Below are 17,550 nucleotides of genomic sequence, written 5' to 3' on the forward strand. Positions count from 1 at the left end.
ATCAATTCTCCATAGGATTCCGCATGATGGCTGTCAGATGGTTTAGAGTGGGAAATAGTATGCATCCTTCGTTGAGCCGGATTGGCCATGCATGAGCAGGCTCGGCCAGTGGGTTAGGAGGTCGGCCAGGCTCAGATGAGAGCTTGGACAGTGTTAAATCTCCTCCACCCACACACAAAAAAAATCAGCATTAGAATTTCTTCATTTACATCAAGGCTTTCAGTTTCTATCAGTTAATTGGTCATGAGTCAAGAACGAAAAAGGGATTAAAGAGAAGAAAAAGTGCTATTTTGGTTGTTTGGTGTCATTAAAAAAGTGCACGTAAATCCCCCCAAAAAGTGGCACAGACAATGCTTTCCGGGAAATAAAAACAGGTCACGAAAATGGCACCTGTGTCTGTATTAAATATTCAGAAGCACTACGAAAACAGCTTTGTTAGACTATAGGATGGCGTTTACATTTATTAGCTTCTCCAACAAAAACACCCCTGAGGAGAGCCACATGAGTGTTACTTCTATACTTGCACACCAAACCAAGTGATTAGCATGTGGGCAATGTGTCTTTCTACATATTGATATCACCAAGTATGGCCGAGTGTGCAAAATAGATTTCTGTGTTATTTTTGGAAGGTCAGTCTGAACAGGATTTTTTGACAGTCAAAACTAAAAAATATATATTTTGAAGACTGTTCTCAAACAAATGCACCACAGGTCAAATATTTTGATCTGAAGACATATTGTATTGACAAAGGAAGCTCGAAACAGAAGGTAAGAGTAACAAAATGACAGTATTACTTCAAAACCAAAACAAAGCAGACAATTTTGATGTGGTCAAACCAAAACGCATCCTAAATCTAGGTCAGTCAGAAACATAGTAAAAAAAAAAAAAAAACTACAGGGAGTCAGGCTAACAATTTCGCATGCCATCAGTATTAGGGGAGGATTTCCCGGAGGATAAAGCTCTGGTTGGGGTTGTACTGGATGGGTTGTGTCGTGCCCTGTGAAGAAACTGAGAATGCTGGCGGGAAGGATGGAGGGAATGGACCAAAGTTGCAACCCAAGCGGCATTGCACTCTGTTGAAACCAAATCCATTTTCCATCCTGAAAATATGCCATAGAAACAGAGGAGCTACTAAATTCTGAGGAGCGCCATGACGCTCACACGAAGCCAATGTATCAGAGGAATTGGTGATATTGCTGAAAAATGTATCTAAATGTAAGTATATAGGTATCTCAGTCAGGATATATTAAGATTTTTTCCCTCCAATCTTAAAATATGAAATGGATTAAATACATAAAATAAAAACGACTATCCAGAGAAAAAATATGATTCAAAATATCTGACACAGTCAAACTAATTTCCAGGAATCGGGGTACGACATTAACAGCTCTAACCAACAAATAATTAGCACCCCGACAGGTAAAATAGCAATAAATATCATACCATCCTTATGGGACTCCCAAAAGCATCGAGCTTTCATAACCAGATAAGTACTTGTGCATGTGCCATGAAATGAATGAACAAGATGTCAGTTTGCGTAATCTGATATGATGAATGTGTCATGTAGATGCAGATTTGCTGTGAATTGACAGAACCAACAAGCCAACTGGTGTCCACAGCCCCATAAAGCTTGACAGTCAGGTATGTAGCACAACTGCTTTTGTTTCCCTTTACAGAACTTTAAGTGAGGCTGTTATCTCACACTCCAGAAATAGATCCTTCATCCTCTAGCCTGTCTCCTATCGGGGAGGACCAATGTGTAAGGTGGAATCCAACCTGCAAATAAGGGTGGCGACGCATGAGGGGGGGGGGGGGGGGGGGGGGTGTTGTTTTATGAGGGAGGGGTATTGTTTTGTTTACAGAAGCCTTATATAGCTTGTTCATTTAAAATTATTTTCTGAGGAACAGGTAGACGTGTGATGCCACAAAGACAACCTATCAACACGGTGACCCCCTTGATGGAAGCCGGAGGTGTCTCTCTCTCTCTCGCCCCCTCTCTCTCTCCGTATATAAATAAAAAACAATGCGAACATAAAATGCGGGAAATTAGGGGTATCAGTTGAAATTGTTCATATCGCTCGGCAATTCCACACACTAACTTTCAGGTCATTTAGTATGATTAAGTGACACCACGGGCAGCGATTTTGCTCTGATCGGCCTAGGCCTTGGATTAAGGGTGCAAGGCTTAAGGCGTGTGCGACCAATGTAATGTGCTTAATGCGCTGACATGGAGCCAAAGGTAAAGAAAGATTTTTGTCCCACTTCAGTTGGACTTTGGTTCTAACTTACCCCCATAACCCCTTGGCCAGTCGTGACATTTTGAATGGAAAGGTACTGGACCTATTCCACTACAATGAACCAAGATGGCCACAGCATTTCCTTTTGTTTCAGTGGGAGTATTTTAGAACCAATGCGTCCATTTAGATCTCACTTAAACGAGTTGGAACATGATGCAAAAAAGAAACTTATTAAATTTGGGGGCATATCCGAAAACGAGTACACAACACTAGGCTGGCTGTAAGGTAGGCTACTTTGTAACTGTGTTGGCAGCTTTGGCAGAAAGGTTAAGACCGCAAAATATGTAACAGTCGAAAAGAAAAGGAAAAAAAATAAAATTTGTTTTACCAAATCTTTATTTATGTTTATCTCACATTTTGTTACAAAACTAGCATTTCATGATGCTGGATGGTTTCTTTGTGGCAGGTGGTCTAATAAATATGTAGTTTCAGTACAAACGGGGTTCAGGGACAATGATGTTTTTCTGTCCTTGGCAACAACTTGGCTTATGTTGCCAAACAACAAGGTTGAGCCTTTAGTCATGACTGATCTCATTTTCAAGGTGAAACCTCCCCGAGTATTCCTTCGACATGTTGCCCTAAATCCATTAATTTAATGGAAATCCAATAACACTGTGGAATGTCAAGTTGATCTGTCCAGTTTTCATTTCTTCATTATGTGTGCACGCAGTGTTGGTTGAACCACTAAACTCACAAAAGAGAAAGGTCGGCATTTATTGTGAAATAAATTTATTTATGAAATTTATTGTGTTGTTTATGTTAAATTGCTCCATGTACAGCACTTTGTATGTAGCGATGGCTGTTTGAAAGTGCTCTATAAATACAGTTGACTTAACTTGACTTGAAATAGTAGTGCAGATGCTTGTTTGAAATAGTGTTAGCTTTTTCTTGCAGGTTTTCTGACAGAACATGACAGAGAGAGTACTACTTCATTGATTTGATTGTTTACAGATTTGTTTATTATTTTTTACAAGCAAAAATATAACTAAGCGCCCTAAAAGAATTCACAGTAATTTAATACAAAATCAAAAGGAACTGAAAGTCAACAGTTTGGAGAAGGGGTGTGCAAATGCACATTTTATACAAATTGTGTGTGAATGATTCGGACATGTGCTTCAAAGACAATTCTCTGAAATTCAATTGACATGTTTTCTTTTTTTTGTTTTATTAAAAGCAAAAAAAAAAAAAACACTTCAAATGTATGAATTCTCATTTTTAAATTTGAGTCGTAGGGATCCAACTCTATTTAATTCCAGCAATCTGCTTTGGCAAACTGCCAGATCGTTGGCCCACGGCATGCAAAACAGTATTCCCCATTAGTGGAGGTGAATGATTGGCCAGCAACAATGAACAAAACACGCAGATTTTTCCATGAATTAAGTGAGAACTAATTTGTATTGTCAAGCTCTCCTTTTCATTTCCTTCTAGCTGCTTAACCATCTATAGAGGCACATTGGCCAGCATCCTGCCAGTTATTTTAAGCAGTTCTTTCCTCACATCCAAAAACATGCTGCTCCCTTGAAGTATACTCTGCATGGTTTCCACAAAGCAGGCCGGATTTTGTGTTTTCATTCCAGCAGCTATTTACCTAGCATGTAGTCATTTGATTTCACCAATACTTTTGTTTGTGTTGTGTTCTGTGATTGGAGTGCAGCTTTTAGGGCTCTCTTCTACATTTTCCAGGTTGTCAAATTGTTTCGGCCATGTGTATACTATCAGTTGTTATTCAATATAAATTTGACAGTACATGTACACCTTAAATATCTGTTCATTGCAGCCTCATTTATTTGTATGCATCTGCATTGAGCATCAGAATGTCATGACTGGTCACCAAAGCGCTGACAGCGATGACAAGCGGCTGTTCTGTACTTCCTGCCTTACAAAAGCACAACAAAGAATAAACTGTTCTGTTTTGGGCAACTTCCTGAAGCAGCATATGTACAATAGTGTTGGTAATAAAAAAAAATGACGATTACGCCAGAAAGGTACATCATGCAGGTACGGGTCCATCACGAAGTTGGTATCGCAACATCCATCCCGACCGGGACCACAACCACAGGAACCAAAAATGGAAGAAAATGTGGAGTTTGGCCGTTTCCACTCCTTTGGGAAGCTTTTCGAACATTATAGAGTGTGGCTGTGATATTTTTGCCGTTTCATCTCGAAGAGCATTAGTGATGTCAAAGATCACAGAGGTTGGAGAGGTCCTTGCTCACATCTCTAGATAGCCCCCCTCATTTGTTTGCAGTTTGTGTAACAAAGTACATACAAGAAAAAGTCCAGTATATGGTTTGTTAATTGTTTCTTTAAAAAAAAATTGTCCAACTGTATAAGACCAGAAGGAATTTCATGGAACCAATAATGAGTAATGAGTAAATCCTTTCCCATTTTATCCATTTCACATAAGACAACGACAAAAAATCCCAGTTCGATCACTTTACCACTTTGTTATGCCACTAATGCTTTGACTATGAGGTTCTTGCATACTCCCAGACTGAAAACCTGCCAACATGTCTCTTGTTTTTACAGACCACTGTTTCCAGTGGTACGATTGGTGTTCACTTCCACTTTTCACTTCTCATTCATCAATGCATGTTTGGGTTGCGTACTGTTGTCTCGGCAAAGGTTTTGTGGAAATGGCCACTGACATCTTACTCGGAAAGACTGTGGATGTTTGCAAAAATATGTAACCACACACAAACATGCAAACCTAAGCGAAAACAAAACAAAATCAGTCTTTAAGTATCCATGCATTTCACTGTGCATATCTGGGCTTTGGTTTAGCCATGCCCCAAACTACTGAAATAGTGAGAGAAAAAAAATGAACACTCTATTTCAACGATTCAATTACGTATTCTTGTCAGTCTTTGCACACGTTTGAAGATAATTGCTGAAAATGTATCAAGCATTTAGAAGCAAATCTCTGGATTCATGTTACCAAGTCTAAAACCCATTTTGACAACACGTGAAAATCATCTCCAGATGACATTCACAGGGCAATCCAATTTCAGGATGGTGACAAGTTCTGCTTTCAATCTATTTTGGTCCAAAGTACCAAGTCCACGTGTACTCATGGACTATACAGTACATGAAAAGTAAACCAGAAAAAAAACAACAACAAAAAACAATCCATTTGGGGATACATCCAAAGCACTATGCCGGTGACGTAAAACAAGTCTTACTTGTGGGAATTGTACGGCATTGGCAGACATTCTACTGCACTTCGTATGATTTAGGCATGCGCCATATCCGTTTTGGGAGGACTATCGCGGCGACAAGAACTTCCTCGAATGTTTTCCTGCTTCCCAGACAAACAATCTAAAGGGTAGTTAGTGCTATGTTGTACTTTGTTAATTCATTGAATGATTCACTTTTGGTACTAGTGAACATTCATGCTGCCAGCTGTGTCACTTAAAACACCAAAAGCCATCCAAAGAAATAAACGTGTTTTTGTTTTTTTAAGCAGGTCTGTGCATGCAGAGTTAGTCATTCAGGTTTCCGCAAGGCCTTGGGAAAATAAACAAACTACACATTTCCCAAATGGATGTCACCTGCGGGTAGCCTCAGCTCAGGCCTACACAAGTCTGGACTTTGATTTTAAAACCAGACATCCAAAACTAAAAGGCCAAAAATTAAAGAGCTAATAGTAGTTTGGGCTATTAAAATGTAACTAATTACCTTGAAGGGAAATAATTTTGTCATTTCTTGGCAAGACTTTCTTGATGTAATCTAATTACACAAACAATGTTGAGGTAAGCAATTTAAATCTTTTATACGAAGCACTGTGGCGTCACTTGCTTTCCCAGACTGTCGCTGCGTGTGGCTCCTAAGTTGGCAGGATGTTGTGCAGCATGGGAGACATTTCCTTATTTTGTCGCCAGAGGAAGGACATTTTTAAGCCAACAGTTTTACCTCAAAATGACACTAAAACATTATGCAGTTGCACTTCAGCGAATTGTCAAAACAATCTATGTCATGAGTACAGCCGAGAATGTTTCCTGCTTTGCACTCACCTATAGTACCGAGATTGGAGGTACGTGGAGCAGACCGCTTTGGACACGTGGCTGGCTGAGCCAAAGTCTATGACCTTCACCCTGTAGGGTTGCCTCACCGGATCCACCAGCATAATGTTCTCAGGTTTGAGGTCCGCATGAATCAGACTCATGCTCTTCAACTTTTTCAGAGCCGTGGCCACCTGCTGTAGTACAGGTCTGATCACTTTCAGGGGCAGCGGGCTGAACTTATTCTGCTTCAGGAAATCATACAGGTTCTGCTCAAGCATCTCAAACACAAGGCAGGTATGGCTGCGGTGTTGGAAGCATTCAAAGGCTCGCACCAGGTTGTGTTCGTCTGCGTTCTCTGCGCTCAGACGAGCAAGGATGCCGACTTCGATTTGACCTTGCCGGGCGTATGAAGGATGGTTCTTCAGGATCTTTACAGCCACTACCTCGCCCGTGCCTCTTTTCCAGCACTTGACAACCTGTCCGAACGTGCCGCGTCCCAAGAAATCCAGCACTTCGTATTTATTCTTCAGGGAGCAAAGAACCTCATGCTGTACGACCTGGTAGTCCCCGTCACATCCCCCCGCTCCCCTTGCTGCACCAACACCCACGGGTCCTGCAGCCGGCTTGCTAGTCCCCCCTCCAGCGCCAACGGCCGCAGGTGCAGTCGCCGCTGCGTTTCCTACATTCGTTGTTTGCAACATGGCAGGCAACATTGACAGTTCCTCCACAATCTGCATGGTGCTCCCTCGATTATCCAGCTCCTCACTTTTACGTTTCAGTCCACATCGCTGAGAGCTGTCAGCCGAGTCCAAACCTCCACAGTCCGATTCTGTGTCTCCCTCCCCCTCCTCTCTACCACCCTCACCTCCTCCACTGCAGCCCTCTCCCCTTCCCCCTCCTCCTGCCCCTGTTGCTCCACTGCTGCTCCCACTTGCTGTGACTGTCTTCTGCTGCTGATGATGATGATTCTGGTCCTGCTTGTGGACAGCCCCTATGCTCTGTCGCTGCTGGATCGCAGCTGGGCCCAATCCTCCAGCTCTTTTCCCAGGCTGTTGTCTCTGGACGCCCCGCACAATCACCGTCTTCACAGGGTAACCTTGTCCCCCAAACACTTTTGCATCCGCCGCCAAGTCGCGACTTAAGAACGACCAGGCTTTCGTCGGGTGCACAATACCAAGGTTTCGCCTGTTCAGATAAGTCCGCGGATGTGCTCTCTCATGGTACACACAGCTGCTGGGCTCGACTTTGAGTTTCTTCACACTGCTAAAGGCACTTGTCTGGGTTTGATAAATGTGTGGTGGGTAAACCAAGACTTGTGAGGCCATACCTGGAAGGGAAAAAGAAAAAAAAACATTGGAGGTCAATAAGATGAATCCTTGGTATACCATTCTTGTATTTTAATTATAACTCCAATGAGGATAACTTTTTTAGAAAATGGACAGATTTCAGCATTGTTCCATAAACAAAAATATATTAAAAAAATAAAAGGAGCATACATTAGGGATCATAAAAGGTCCACTTTTCAGATACTTCTTTTCTAAAATTAAACATTTTCAGACGTCTCTCAGGACTCCCTATTGATCAAAATAGGTCAAGTATGTTGTGTTTTTACTTACATCGTTGTGTAAGCTTAGAAAAGTTGAGGGGATGTAAAATATGGAAGATACAGTTAAACAAATGCAAAAGACTGTAAAAGTACATTCATGTTTCAATTCCTGCTCTCTGAGAGAACAAGTTATGTTTATTAGCCCTGCTTTATTGTTTACCACTTGCTAATCTCAAGACTTACTGTATTAACATTTCAACAGGGAAGACAGTGATGTCACATGCTTTGTATGACAGATTTCGGTACATTCAGAACATATCATTTGTGATCGCAGACCGAAACTGGGCGGACACATAACACTGATTACAAGCCCATCAATCGTGATTTGAACCAGAGAAAGCAGACTTCGGGTTTGGAGGCACTCGGAATGTAACAATATCCAAACATCGCAATACGATATTATCACAATATGCATCCTATGAAACACCAATTACCACAACGTTGTGATGAAGCAGCTGAAAAAAACAAATATACTAAACATGAGTAATTGCATTTAATGTCTCATCGATACAATGCTAATTAGCTGAGGTCATAATTATACATACAGTTTAAACAGTACAGGTAACATCAACATTAATGTACACAAACGTCCTACAATCACTAATACCATTAATATTGAAGCACTTACTTGCTAATGCAGGCACACACATAGTGAATCGAGTCAATTCGTGGAGGAACCAAAAATGTTCTACGTTCCCCTTCATCTGGCGATTACCATGGGTCTTAAATGTAGATGGCCAAAACATGACGGATTCAAATTTAACTAACCACTGGATCAGGGGCCTAGTGCGCAGTTCTAGTGACTAGACTTTGCTGGAACTGCACAAATGGAAAACAATGTGGCCTTTTTAACAGGTGTGCCGCTTTTAAAATTGTGACATGACATTTCGACACCCATATTGTGGCAATATTAATTTCACAGTATTGACGTTATCGCTACATCCCGAGGAGGCCCGTTTGTTTGGGGGTTTTTTTTGTTTTTTTTGGTGGAACTTCAAATGAACAAATTACTTTTGGTTACTGCCATTTGCGATGTGAAAAAGGGTTGCTGAGCTGATATATCTCCATCTTTTTTTTAATTTACCAATGTCACAATAACACTTTGTGATACTCTTACATCACTCCTAAGAGAACAAGCTGCGGGAAAGCACTTGAGAGCACCTTTCAACTCTCATCCATCCACTATAAGCCCACCAACACCTCCACACAGAAGATGACTAATGTTGCAAAGGTTTGCCTGACCTTTCCCTGTGGTTGCAATACATCGTACTGCATGTCTCTAGGCAACCAATCGTGAGGAAAAGCATCATTGGAAGACAACCAAAGATAATTGTTTTGTTTTGTTTTTGCCCATGTGACTTGGAACTGACTTCTTTCATGCAATTGGAACAGGACAAGTCTGATTTTTTCCATAGCCAACCTGGGCCTCTCTTGGATGTGGATGTAAAATCGGTTATGTGCCAATGCACCTGCAGTATGAACACTCAGGTCATGCTTTACCTTACACATCCGACCTATATGTCAAAACCGCACGGGCGGGCAAGACTACTTGGGAGACTACTGACAATCGGCTGTGCATCTGCACAGTTGTTTATAGAGAAACACCGTTACTTTTAAATTGGACTTTCATTTAATGAACGACTATCTCACAACCAGCAGGATAAAAAACCTAACAAAACTCCCTTTTTGAACAAGCCAGAAGTTCCACATCAAAAACGTTGGAAGCGCAGCTGGGCAGAGAGACTCCTCTCCTCACACCAACAAAAACACCATATACTTAAATTATGAGATGGACACAAAATGTGAAGCATAGGTTAGTAATTGGTGGGAAGGGAAAATAATGGCAGCTCCTTCTATTATTATGACCAGAAGCCAGATAGTCCCTTGGTCAACCATGAGGTTCCTACTTTAGCATTGCTTTACAGCCTCCAAAGCTGCAGAAGCCTTCCCTCAACCTTGAACTGCAAGATAATTACTCACCGGCGACCTTTTGACAGTTGTCCGACTCAAACTTTAAACGGTGACGAAAATCAACACTAGACACGTGGTACTAGTGATAACCAAGTGGTACTAAGTGAGAAAGCAAAGTGCATTTGATATGCTGTAAATAACAGTAACAGGAAATAAAATAAACAACTGGTGGCTGTACACATCAAAAGTTAAACCCAACATGTCATACGTCAATGCTAATATGGCTTCGGAACAAAGCAATCATCCAGGACCAACAATAAACATTTTCATTGCTATGAAATTATACAACTTTTCAATACCCAAGATGTCACTGAGAGGTTATTGTTTTAACAAAAAAAAATGAATAAAAATCCAGGCCCAACAATAAAGTCAGCTTGAATAAAACTGACTTCTGAATGACAATGAAGCGATGAGAAATTTGTCAAAATGGCTGCCAACAGACAGGAATTTGATACCATTTTACATATCGCTCTCTTGTTTCATGTTCTAAACAGCACCTGTTTCAGTGGCAGTGTTCCCATAGTGGGGCTGTAACTCAACCTCTCGTAGCCGACGTCTTAGTGTGCTTGTTCTTCAGGCCACAAACTAGTCAGGACTGAATCCAAGGTGCCTCTGTTAGTCGCTTTCAGTCCGTATCTCATCGAGCGTCGAAAGTTTGCAAGTGTGTGCATATGTAGGGAATGTTTTTTGTCAGTGTTCGTTTGCAATATTGCAAATAGTTGCAAACATGTTCGTCAGACATTCCCAAACTGTTTTAATGGTCGCAAATAGTTTTTCTTGTCGCCATGATCAACATTTCTTTGCGACAAGTAAAACGGTTTAAGACCATTAAAATTGTTGCCAAATGCCTTTGCGACTGTTTGCGACCTTGAACGAAATCTGACGAGAAAATAACATTCGCTATGGGCGCAAACACTTGCAAACCTTCGGCGCTCGGTGAGATATGGCCTTTCAAGTAATGCACACCATTTTGTCTCAACGAGATGGGTGGATAATCCATTATTATGCCCATCCCCGAGTTGGGAGCGCAAAGAAAATCTCTGCGAATAGGAGGTAAAGCAGAGCTGCATTAAAATGAACAGGCCTTCTCCACACTTGGTTTAGGCTAAAGGGAGCTCCATATTCATCACATTTACCAATGAAACCGTGTTACACATGATTAAGGACATTTAAGTATCACAAACTAGACCTGCAACTAAGCTACAGCCATGCAGAATCAGAGAGCAGAGGCAAAAACTGACCATAGCCATACGTTTTGACTTCACTATTCAAAGTGAAACAAAAGCTGCTGTGTTCACTGCAGATAACGCGAACGTGTGAGAAAGAAACGTAACATAGTTCAGCACAATGTTACAGAGGAAAGTATAAAAACAGTTGACAATAAACACGAAGATGGCTTTGCAACGTCGAGTGGGCTGGGCTGTATTTGATTTCTTAACCTTTCAGGTGGTGTGCCTGATGAATATACAGGCATACCTTTCAATATGTACATAAAGCGTGTGTAGTTTTGCTTGCTTGAGCGTGGCTTCTGCAATCACCAGAACCAGTAGGCTGTCTATCATTTACCAAATCAAGCTGTGAATCCATCATGACTTTTGTGAATGCCAAATTTATTGCCCGATTCCGAGACTGCTACAGTGGGCATTTTTTGATCCCCCTGCCTTCCAAGAGGGGGCACTGCAAATATTCACAGCTCAACGACCTCACAAAGTCTCGTGAAAAAGATCTTCGTTGCTGAAAAGCCCCTCTATTTTCCAAGGAATGTGAGCACATGGCATTTCAATTGTGAACTTATGACAAACATTTAGAAGTCCTCAGATTAGTTCTCATACACGGCCAATATAAAGAGCAGAATGTTCTGCCACTGGGCCCTTGGAGGGACACCGCATAAACTGACATCTGTTTAGAAGGGACAGCTGGAACCAAGATGTAGCATCACACCAAACCAACGCTGCTGCTGCTGCGTGACACATCATGCCTCTAATTAGGAACCGGTAAGGGCCTCGTAAAAATCCCACATTGGTTGAGCACTAGCTGTTTGGTTGGATAATAACAAACGCACTGACCATAAAGTGCAGGGTATTTTTTTTAAAGTGCTGCAATGACCATCATGAAATTGTCTGCACAGAATGTAATTCGTACACACCGTTGCTACCACCGAGGGGATAATATGCTCCCGCCGCGCTTGGAAGCATGAGCGAATCATTTCATTCACTCGTCCCTACAACACATATTCTTCTCGGTTACATTCTGGTGGGATTGAAACGACATTTTAAATGCTCATTAGGGGTGTGCATCCCTCCAATAAAAGACAATCGGATACAGATCTTGACATATGCGGGTGCGATACGACTCAAGGATGGTTTTATTTTAAAGTAGAAAGATTTGATTTGGTTCTTTTCAGTCGGATTAAGGTTTGATTCAAAATGGTATGGTTCCGTTTGAGAAGGTATGATGCAATGAGTTTCTTGATTCAAAACATTTTTTGGTACACCACGAGGATGAGTACAATAAATAACAGAGGTGGGCATTCCATCAGTACTGCTGGTAGGTCCATCTGTCCATCACTGAAGGACTCACAGTTAGCTGACGAATGACTAGAAACTTCAAAGAATGACGGGCTAGGTGCTAGAAGCTGTTTTTTGTCCATCACCGGAATCGTCACTAACTCGGTCGTTCCCAATGGAATTTCTCACTTTGTCACTGCTGACAACTTTTGTTTGCAGGTGTGAATATACACTTAGGTTGCTTTTAGCAGACCGCATTGACTAAATGCGTTAACAGGTCGCCAGAAACGGTCAGCTTTGACCTATAGTAGATCACCTAGACTGCCAAGTTGCGGCTCCTATACAGTAGGATGCAGTACGCACTAAAGAGTCGTACTAGTCAGGTTTCTCGCTTTCCTTTGGTCTGCTCACCTCACGTAGGTAAACATAAATATTAGCAGTAGTCACAGTTTTGATCATTCTGGTCAAATGGCATTGTCATTAACTGACTCAGACCAAAAGAAAGTGAAAAAGAGATGTGAAGGCACTGTCGGTTTCAAACCACTTTCAGTTTCTACTGCAATAATATATGGAAATTCACAGGTGGAGCAAATTAAACTTGGATCATTTTAAATACTGAATTGTGACCCCTAGTCAACCCTGAAATAGTTTGTTACCAAATAATATTTCGTGATCAACATTTGTGCCCATTCCCTCACAAAAAAAATAAAATAAAAACCACACGGATATTCCAATCCAATTATCTGACGGTTCTTCAAATAAACACTGTGCCTGTCCTGTGCTACAAAGAATGTTGAATGTTTACTTATGCTGGAAATGTTCCACCCATCTGTGCAGCTTTCCACAGAAATTCCAAGCTTGTCATGGTGCTCACTGTCATATTTTCCACCTTAAATGCAGAGGAGGTTACTGAGAAACCAGTTCTTTATGCACAAACCTGGTGCAAGCACACAATGCACACCCAGGGCGGTGTGTCATTAAATGCCTGCCCTGCTGCTACCTCCAGAAAGCCATGCTATCGATAACTTAAATAATGCAATACATGGGGCACTGAGAGGAGTGTCTATGAAGAAATTAAAAACAGAAAATTGCTGTTTTATTTCCAAAAATGTTTTTCGGCAGGGGGAAGGGAAGAGCAGTACCCTTTCCGATTTGCTTTACTGTTTGTTGTATATGTTAATTGCTCCATATACAGCACTTTGTATGCAGCGATGGCTGTTTGAAAGTGCTCTATAAATACAGTTGAATTGAGTTGAGTACCTGACTTAAAATAACAAAGAAGCAAGGATAAGAAGTCAACTGGAATAAGTCTGGCAACAGATACAGTATGAGACGACGGGAAAAATAAAATGAGAAACAACTGAACCTTTTAGTCTTATTTTCAAAAAACAGCCAGGCAGCAGTTTTGCTTTTGGTCACAAACAAATACAGCTTTGCATTGACTGACGAAAACCTCAATTTACATTTTTTTGAAAAATGAGTCATTGCATCATTGGTTTTTGTCTTGATTTATGAGCAACTGTTTGAGTTACAGGTGAACTTTGGAACCACAACGCTTGGTGTCAGCGGCAAACTACATTCGGCCATCATCAATTCACGGTTTTCTTACAGTGGAAGGAAAACACATTGGGTGTAGTCATCTTCCATGCTTGCATTTACCTTTTATTTTGTTTTTGCTTCTTTGTTGTGTTTGCTCTAAATTACGTTTTTGCTAAATATGGGGGAAATAAATTGATCTTATTCTTTGTAATAAAGATTAATTGTTGAAAAATACATTTGTAGAGGATCTTGAAAAAAATTGTTTCAAATGAAATGGCAATCGCAATTTTAATGAAGGGGGGGGGGGGGGTGCAATCAGATTTCCCTAAATTGTACAGCCCTAGTTTGAAATCACATTATCTATCTACTGGGGAGTGGAGAGTGAAAGGGGTTTTTTTTGTTTTGTTTTTAATGATTATTAGAAGTCATTCTCATTGATCAAATACATTTCGTCAAAACTATGTCCCATTTTTTCCTTTCTGAATTCTGATTGTAATTTCCCCATTGCGGGACAAATAAAGGATATCTTAATCATGACATTCTGTCCAAACTCGTAATATACTGTGGACTGATGGTGTTGAGTTTTGCCTTAAAAGCAATACTTTAACAAATATCCAACTTTAATTTACAATGCCAGAGAGGTGCTCATTTAACATTATCTACATTATTGTGGTTGGACTTTAAAGTGGTGTCAATCATAACATGAGCTGTTCCCAATAATTTTGCTTCAGTTGTTTACCAAGTTAGTGTTTCCTTTGATGGACCAAAAATTGACATTTCTTTTTTTTTTGAAACAGACATTTCAAAAAATGTTTCCGCCAAATGCCTTCTTAACAGAACTTTAACATTAGTACTTCCATTTAGCTGTCACGATTGTCCATGTCTTCTGACTTCCAACGCAATTCGTCGTGAAAAAAAAAATCCAATGGGCAACAATCAAATACGAGGGCACCTGTGTGTAGTTGACGAGGGGATTATACATTTATATGACAGTCAGTCCAAACTGCCCAAGGAAACCATTATTAGTGCAGCTAGCCATGAAAATGAGTTAAGATCACTTACCATCGAATTGGGGTTCATAAAGTGTATCCAATGTTGTGGCCACTGAGTGGGAGGCAAAAACAACAAGTGCCCGCAGAGAAAATCAGTCAGTCACGTAGTTTTTTTTTCCTATTCTGAGAATCGACATACACGAAACACAATGGCTCGGAAATAACTAGAAAAGTTGCTTGCGAGTTATTTAAACGCAAGCTCTGCTTCGCTGAGCTCAAAGGTCTTCTGTTTGTGCTAATTTGCCTTTTGACGTCTAACGATGTTAAGATGGAATGGATTGACACTTTTAACGCAATGGGATTCACAATTTACAAATCACTCGGTTCGTTTCATCCACGTAGTAGAAAATGCTATTGTCATCACGATGTAATAAATTGACGGTTCCCCATGACAACACGGAAATAAAACACCAAGAGTGTCCAACACACTCGCGTTAATCATTACAACCAACGTCACAGGCACGTAGGCCTACAAGGGTTTTTCCTACAAGTATAGTAAATGGTTTATCTAGGCAAAGTGATTGTTTTGTTACCACAAAAATCAAGATCATACGATTATAAACCAACCAAGCGCGCTAGCCAAGTTTGTTGGCAAGTCACGGCAATGTTACGTCACGGGCCAACTGTTTTTAAAATGTGAATTTGACCGCAAACACGGTGCCATCGTTAACTTACCTTCACATAGAGTCACAATAAATATAATCCAGGGTTTGTCTGAACATGTTACGGATTTATAAACCCATAGCATGCACAGTTCGCCTGCACTGCTGCCATCTTGTCCTAGACGACAGGGAGGGAGAGCTCCCCCTCGGTAACACCACCATCGCCCACATTGCAAACGTCAACTGAATCACGCATATAAACATCCAGAAATATCAAGTCGTGCTCGAGGTGAGAGCTACGCAGTTCTAATGTGTCTCCCTCCACTTAGTGGGAGGTAGCCCATCGAGGAAAGGGTGGCCGTCCCCCAGTCAAGATGCGCTGCTCCGCAGCCCTGCTAGCTTCCAACATGTCTTTCCTCTGTCTTCTACCCAGAGTGAATGTTTGTGAGCTGACGGCATTGGCCAGACCGCACCAATCAATCACAGAGAGCACGCGATGCAGAAACATGACTTCAAAATACAACAGTGTGTAATTTAGGCGATGCATACAAAATTTACACGAAAATACTGTTCACATTGTATGATTGCTGGATTTACGGGAAGGTGGCAGAGTTTGAGACCGAAGAAATAGATGGTTGATCACTCGGGGATTTTCTTCTTTTGTCTATTTTTTTCGGTTGTGAGTCAGACACGGACACGCGCGCCTCCCGTGTTTATCATATGTCCCACCCTACTGGTCAAAGAGGGGAACGGCAGATGTAGAAACGTGGAGTAATTGTCGTGAATTTGAACCGGGAAAGTCCCTACGACACATCGTGGCAATTCCAGGACTTTTTTCACTTCCGTTCAACTACCGGCCTCGTTTTAGAACTGTGCAACGTTTCAGTATGGGCGTATAAACAGTGCTGCAAGTGCCTTGCTCAGAGAGAGAGGGGGAGAGCGAGAGTGAGAGAGAGAGAGAGTGAAGAGGATTACTGTACTGTATAGCTGGTTCAGTGGCTCCCACATTTGAAATGGCAACATCTTGATCTCCAGTCAAATGCATACCTGTCAACTCATACGGTTTAGCCATAGTTCATACGGATTTTGTGGTGAATCTTACGTATATGGCCGTATCGCACAAATCATACGGTTTTTTCCCCCCCTAACAGGTAGTTCCATTTGCTTTTGTCCAGAATGGTGCTAGTCTACTCGAATGCTTTCATTTCCGGTAACTTTCCAGTAAATCACGTGTATTATGGAGATCTACAATAAATATCATTGAAAATTTCGTGGGTTTTTTTCTGCCGTTATTTTGACATATAAAATGCTTTGGTATGTTATAAGGATTTTTTGCTCTTTATAAGGATTTTTTTGGTAGTTTATACAGGTTGGCGCTCCGAAAAGTTGACAGGTATGCAAATGCTCATCCAAAATTCTATTTTACTTAACCATAGAATTAAGATTAAGATATCCTTATTCAGCAATATTTTAAATATAGTTGGACAAAACACAGCACAATGGTTCGCACGTTTTTCGAAATCCAAAAAAATATTCATCTCGAAAATGCCATTTCTTTTGAAATAACTTTTGAATATTGGAAGGCTGAAACTGAACTACAGTAATATGTTGTAAAATTAATATTGAAATGTAGAATATGAGACTTAACATAATTTGATTCGGCCAAGACATTTGGAAAGAGCAAACAATGTAAATTATCCGTGAATTTTAAATTGTGTTTTCAATTTTTGGGAGTGTGAATAAATCCGCAAATATTTTGAATGATTTGAACCTTTTGAAGTTGAAATGGTTTGATTTGGTCAAGAAATGTTGAAGAAGGGGGAGATTATTGAAAATAGCTCTTCTTTTCTTGTGAAAATGTAGGAATTTTATTGTGCAGAGTGTGAAATTCGGGGAATATGGAAATTGTTGGAATGAGGAAAATTGTCCCCCAATATGTTGTGAATGAGCTGAACAAGTTGAATTTAGAACG

The 17,550-nt window shown here is 40.8% G+C and overlaps 1 protein-coding gene across 6 annotated transcripts in view; it reads right to left on the minus strand.

Annotated features, from left to right (window-relative positions):
- hipk3b (homeodomain interacting protein kinase 3b) overlaps positions 1–15,987 on the minus strand; it is a 35,687-nt gene extending 19,700 nt beyond the window's left edge. For 4 of the 6 annotated variants that reach the window (XM_086107088.1, XM_086107085.1, XM_086107087.1 and 1 more), the window contains exons 1-3: positions 15,652–15,987; positions 14,987–15,028; positions 6,311–7,628 (exon numbers count right to left, since the gene is read on the minus strand). In XM_086107088.1, the coding sequence (XP_085963214.1) occupies positions 6,311–7,628; positions 14,987–15,028; positions 15,652–15,724 (1,433 nt within the window). In that variant the 5' untranslated portion in view covers positions 15,725–15,987. The remainder of the gene's footprint in view (positions 1–6,310; positions 7,629–14,986; positions 15,029–15,651) is intronic. The other 2 variants (XM_086107089.1, XM_086107086.1) reach the window with 1 other exon arrangement.
- Positions 15,988–17,550: the final 1,563 nt, after the last annotated feature.

Source organism: Hippocampus guttulatus, chromosome 3 (assembly GCF_054856545.1).
Source record: "Hippocampus guttulatus isolate MCC_2025c chromosome 3, RoL_Hgut_1.0, whole genome shotgun sequence".
Classification (NCBI taxonomy): domain Eukaryota; kingdom Metazoa; phylum Chordata; class Actinopteri; order Syngnathiformes; family Syngnathidae; genus Hippocampus; species Hippocampus guttulatus.